Raw genomic sequence first — 5,669 nt, 5'->3', positions numbered from 1 at the left:
CACTGAGTCCTATTACACATCGAGTAGCATTGTACACAGACAAATGCAAGGAATGTGGGGAAAAAGGCCACGGGAGATACCAGGCCTGCAACAGGACTGCTCTAGCACATCAACAAAGATTCCTACATACACAGAAAAAAAAAAAAAAGGAAGGAGAAACAGAAGGTATGAATATTATTAATGACAAAATAAAAAAGAGTAGCTTAGCAGATGCTATTTTTAATGAGTAGAAGATTGTTTTTTACTCTCACTGAGATCAGTAGGAGCTTAGGCATTCAACAGCATCAAACTTCAGCCCTAATTATGCAGTGGCTTAAACAGAACACTACCTAGTTTTTTCCTTGAACAATATGCAATAATAAACTCTAAAATAAAAGTAACTCAAGTGTTTGGCCAAAAAAATTAACTCCCTGCACCATATGCCTTCACTAAAAATATTCCTCTGATATAGTACAGTATATTTCCCATTTAGAAGAAAGATATACTTTTGAGTGGGTATTCTTTGACTAAAGTAGACCTGTTGCTCTTTGAAAATACGCCTGACTGCTCTTTAATTGGATCATTTAAATCAGCTATCCTTGAGTAATAATTTAAATGGTAATTTTAAAAACAGCTTCCAAAAATATATGCAAGTCAAAACTTTCATAGGCTGAGACACAGACCTTATTACAATGCTAACTAAATGCAGCCTGTATTTGACCATAATCATTCATAACTCATTGAACATCTGTAAAGCACAAATGTTTAATGACACTGCCTATTATCACTTTAATAAACAAGGATGCATATCAGAAGAAAGGGACTGAAAGAACAAGTCACCCTACCCTCATGATAGCTTGAAGAATTACTAAGAGAATTTTGGCTCAGTTTTAAGATTTAGAACCTGATCAACTTACTCCATCACCCTAGCCCAAAACAGGATTTTCAATAGGATAGTGAATGGCTAGGCTAGAGCACTTCAGTGTAACTATTTTCTTTCAGTCTTTTGCCTTAGAAGAGATAAATGTCATTTGTTTTCAATCTGATTTCTAAGTTATTACATGGAGAACACACTAATCATTTGAGACCAAAAACTGAAAATTCAAGAAACTCTGTTTTATTGAGGACTATCCATTGCCAAGGATATCTTGTATATTGTAATTAAGTTTGTTTTAAAACACAGTTTCTCATAAAGAATTATCACAATGCAAGACATAAATTTGAGTTCCCAGATATGCTATATCTCTTTTCTGATAGCAAAGATTTAGGCCAAACAACTTTTATTTAGAATCATGAGTGTTTTATTATTATTATTATTATTAGAAAGAGATCAGATTATATTAATCATTTTACTACCAGTTTAACTAACCTAAAGTAAGATATCTCACCACTTAAATGCCTAAGAGTTGTCTTTGATTAAACATAACATGCATGCAGGTTTTAATGTTATGTTTTATTATGCCTTACAAATGCGTATGCAGGATTTTCATTTCAGCAAGTCTGAAAGCCTGTAGCAGTGGTTGCCACCAAAATACCAGCACAGTGAATTGTCCCTGTAAACAGCTGGATCATTAATTAGCGGAGAAAAAAAAAAAAAAGTAGTAATAATTTACCAATGCCTATCAGATAAAAAAGTAAACTTGTTAAGAAACAAACTTCCACCTCGTGAGTCTGTTTATTGCCATCAGCAGCTATTTCAGAGCACACAACTGAAATCCGATGGCTCCTAAAATCCAAAAAATAAAAAAAAAAAAAAAAAAAAAAAAAAAAGCACACTGACAAAGTCTGCTTACCTACAGCCGAAGCTCGTACCCCCTTCCCCTGCCCTGCCTGCCCGGAGCAGCGGGCGGCTCTCCGGAGAGGCCGTGGCCACCCCGGCGGGCCGAGCGCTGCCCGGGGCGGAGGAGATGCAGCACCGCTACCTTCAGCATCTCCACCTCGAGTCTGGCCCAGGTTATCCATCAGAAACGGGAGAGGGGGAGGAAAAAGCCCAGCGGGGAGGAGACCGGGAGCATGCAGAGGGGGGAGAATCGCCTTCCCGGCAGCGCTGGGAGCGGGCAGCCGGCCCCGCCGCGCCCCCCGCCCGGGAAAGCGGCTGCGGGGGCCCCGCGGGGCCGCCCCCAGGAGCGGGGCTCGCTCCCCACCGGCGGGCGGGGGGAAGGCGGCAGAACCGAAAATGCCCGGGGCGAGCCGGCCTGCCGCTGCCCGGGGCAGCCCCGGGTAAGCCACAAGCAAACCCCGGCCTCGCGGAGTAAAGCCGGTGGGAAAAAGGCGACGAGAGGAGGAAAAAAAATAAAAAAAAGGAAAAGAAGCAGTCCTGACTCTCCTCCCCCCCTAGCTCTGATCGTGCACTACAGCCTACAGCTACCGCTCCTCCGCGGGCAAGGGGTGACAATACGGCATCTCCAGCGTTACTGCTACAGACACTAATTGCGATACGAGTTTCTATCAGTTCCAGCTGATTTATTAAAATTGTAAAGATACAGACTTTCAGCATTAAAAAAAAAAAAAAAAAACAGGCTATGATGTTGACAGTGCACAAATCTGCTTTTGCCATCATTTGCTACAAAATATGCAGATGGTCTGTACTTTAGATTATATTGCACAACATGAGAAACTTTTTAAACTATGTGCCTTTTTTCTTTTTTTTTTTTTTTTGCTAAAATCGAGAATCCAGTTTCATACCTTCCATCTGGGGCCCCATCCACATATCACAGCGTATGAGATACATAAAATCCTACTATAGTACAGTACATATACAATCTTTTAAACTAAGATAACAGCTCTGAGGTCTATATCACCATTTTCAATAAATCTTTACCTACAAATATTGAACAAATCTGAACTATAGCTGTACAAAAAAGTGTTTGTTTCTTTTTTTTTTTAAACCACAAGGCCTTTAGATGCAAGGATTATTTTTTAAAATTTTAATCCTTTTAAAACCAGGACGTAACGTACCAACAAACTTGCATGCTAAAAACAGAGAAAAACAAAGAAAATAAAAGGGAAGAAGTGCCTGAAAAGTCTTACTGAAAAAACACAGCAAGAATGTTCCCTTTTCACTGTACAAAAATACGCCTGAAAATATATTAATTTTTAAAAAAGACTGAGGTCTGTTATGTATCAAAAATGTTTCAATACCTTTTTGTACTGAGGTCTAGGCTGTCTGGTATTCAATCAAGGAGGTATAAGGGAACAAGTTACAAAAAAAAAAAGTTGGCAAGTAGAAATCACATTTGTAAAACCATAAACAATTTGATCTGAAAAGTAAACTCTGATCTTAAGTCAGTTCAGTTATTTGTAAGCGTTTGTACAGTCTGCATTTTTTCAAGCTCCCTGCAGCTTTGTTAAGAATCGGATGCATAGAAGACATCAGTTTTCTCCCTCCAAAAAAAGTTGCAATGGTCCCTTTCGGAAAAAAAAAAAAAAAAAATCATAGCAGTTCGTTAAGATCTCTCACGGGAAAAAAAAATAAAAATCCACAAACCCCCTTGAGTAACAGTTGTGCTGCCAAAAGACTTCTTTGCAGACCATCTTCCAGACTTCAATCAGAGACTGACAAGCTTCAAACAGCGCCTTCTGTATCATTTTTCCCCCAGTCCCATTTGCCTTTGCTGTTGTTGTTGTGATCACCAATATAATAAAAATTAAAAAACACAAAAAATTAAAAAAAACAAAAAATTAAATCACAACTCCCGGGCTCGGAACTAACTTCGAGATTTTTTTTTTAAAGAAAACAAGACATTTTTTTAATCATCATCATGATCATCATCATCATCGCTGGCGTCGCGCCGCTCCAGCTCCTCCGCTCTCGCCGCCCGCCCTGGCCGCCGCCCCCGCTCAGTACGTGAACACCAGGTCGGAGAAGTTCGCTTCCAGCCAGTCGCCCGCGATCATCTCGCTCAGCTCCGGGGTACAGTAGTCGGGGAATTCGAAGTGGGAGCCGAGGCTGCCCTCGCTGAAAGAGTCCAGGTCCTTGTCCACCAGCGAGAGAGAGAGGTTGCCGGCGGCGGCGCCCGCCCCCAGCTCGGCGGCGGCGTGGCCGTGCTGGGAGAAGTTGAGGCTGAGGTCGAAGAGCAGGTCGTCCGCCTCCTCGCTGCCGGCCGACGAGGTGGAGATGGACCGGGAGGAGGCCGGGGAGAGGCCGGGCGGCTGCTGCGGCGGCGGCGGGCCCTGCTTGGTGATGTTCTTGAAGCTGTAGTAGAGTCTGCTGCCGCCGCCCGCCGCCGCGGCGCCGCCCCGCACCTCCTCGTACAGGCTGGCCCCCTCGGTGGACTCCGCCGAGGAGCTCAAGGTGGGGCTGGCCGGCACTTTGGCCACGTTGTACCGCCGCAGCTGCTGCGGCCCCGGCTCCTCATCCTCGTCCTCCTCCTCCGCCTCCTGCTTGATCCGCAGCTGCAGCTCGTCCTCGTCCTCCTCCTCATCCTCCTCCTCGTCCATGAAGACGCACTTGACCGTCTTACTGGTCACTTTCAGGGTGCCGAAGACGTACTCGTCTCCCGCGTAATCCCCGTGCTGGGCGGTTTTGGCTCCCGGCTTGGGAGGCGAGGAGCCGGAGGAGGCTTTCAGCTTGCTGCACTTCTTGCTGGAGCTCTTGGCGCTCTTGCTGCCGCCGCTGCTGGCGGGCGAGTTTTTCTCGGGACTTTGGCTGGCGTTGGGCTTGGCCGACGGGTCCATTTTGGGCTTTTTCCTGGGACGGTACTTGTAGTCGGGGTAATCAGCCATGTGCTTGAGCCGCAGCCTCTCCGCCTCCCGGATGAAAGGGATCTTCTCGCTGTCCTTCAGCATTTTCCACCGCTTGCCCAGGCGCTTGGAGATCTCCGCGTTGTGCATGTCCGGGGACTGCTCCATGATTTTTCTCCGCTCGATCTTGGACCACACCATGAACGCGTTCATCGGTCTCTTTATGTGCCCCGACGCCGTTTTGCACCAGTCCGGGTCGCTCTCGTCTAAAGCGACGGGGCTGCAAGCCATGAACTCGCCCTCTTCGGTGTCCATCGCTTCCCGGGGCAGGTTGCTCTCCGCCTCCGTACTCTCCGCCTGCTGCACCATGGTGGGCTCTCGCCGAGGCGCCGCTCCCCTCCGAGCCAACAAAGCCGCTCCGCCGCCGCCCCCTCCCACCGCCGCACCTTGCCCCTGCTGCGAGCTCCTCTGTGCGGCGCGCAGCGAGGCGGAGCCCGCGGGGCCGGGCGGGCGCTGTGGCTGTGCCGCCCGCACCGCAGCGCCGGCGGTGGGGCCGGGCCGGGCCGGGTCGGGCGCGGCTGGGCTGGTGCGCTGGGCGCGCGCTGTGCCCGTCCCCGGCCTCGCGCCGCCGCCCGCCCTGCGCGCGCTGCCCGTTCTGCAAAACTCCCGGCTCCGCGCCTCGCGCGTTATCAGCGCCTCATATGGGTGACATCACTGCCGCCGCCGGCCAATGGCGCCGCTCGGCGCCGCCCGCCGCCACGCCCCCCTCGCCGGGCGCTGACACACCCCCGCGCGGGGAGGAGGCGCCGCCGCCGCCGGCGCTCCCCGGCTCTCGGCGGACCGGGCCCGGCCCAGCCCGGTCCTCGGCCCGGGGGTCGGCAGTGCCTCCGTGGGGGGTTCGCCCGCTGGCCCCGCCGCCGGGCACGTAGCGGTGCGGGGCGGGGCGGTGCGGGGAGGGGCGGCGGCGGCGGCTCCCCCGTGTCTCGCTTCCTCCGGAGGCCGCGGAG

At 49.8% G+C, this 5,669-nt stretch overlaps 1 protein-coding gene across 1 annotated transcript; it reads right to left on the bottom strand.

Moving 5' to 3' along the window:
- Positions 1-2,123: 2,123 nt before the first annotated feature.
- On the bottom strand, positions 2,124-5,066 carry SOX11 (SRY-box transcription factor 11). The gene has a single exon (XM_053974656.1). It carries the CDS (start codon positions 5,029-5,031, stop codon positions 3,820-3,822), a length of 1,212 nt encoding a protein of 403 aa, XP_053830631.1. The 5' UTR covers positions 5,032-5,066; the 3' UTR covers positions 2,124-3,819.
- Between the last annotated feature and the right edge of the window lie 603 nt (positions 5,067-5,669).

This window comes from Vidua macroura, chromosome 3 (assembly GCF_024509145.1).
Source record: "Vidua macroura isolate BioBank_ID:100142 chromosome 3, ASM2450914v1, whole genome shotgun sequence".
Taxonomy (NCBI): Eukaryota; Metazoa; Chordata; class Aves; order Passeriformes; family Viduidae; genus Vidua; species Vidua macroura.
Note: the sequence above shows the minus strand (reverse complement) of the source record. Positions and strands in the feature narration are given on the sequence as shown.

Excerpts from the sequence above, each read along its gene's own strand:
- SOX11 (XM_053974656.1), bottom strand. The coding sequence starts at position 5,031 with ATGGTGCAGCAGGCGGAGAGTACGGAGGCGGAGAGCAACCTGCCCCGG.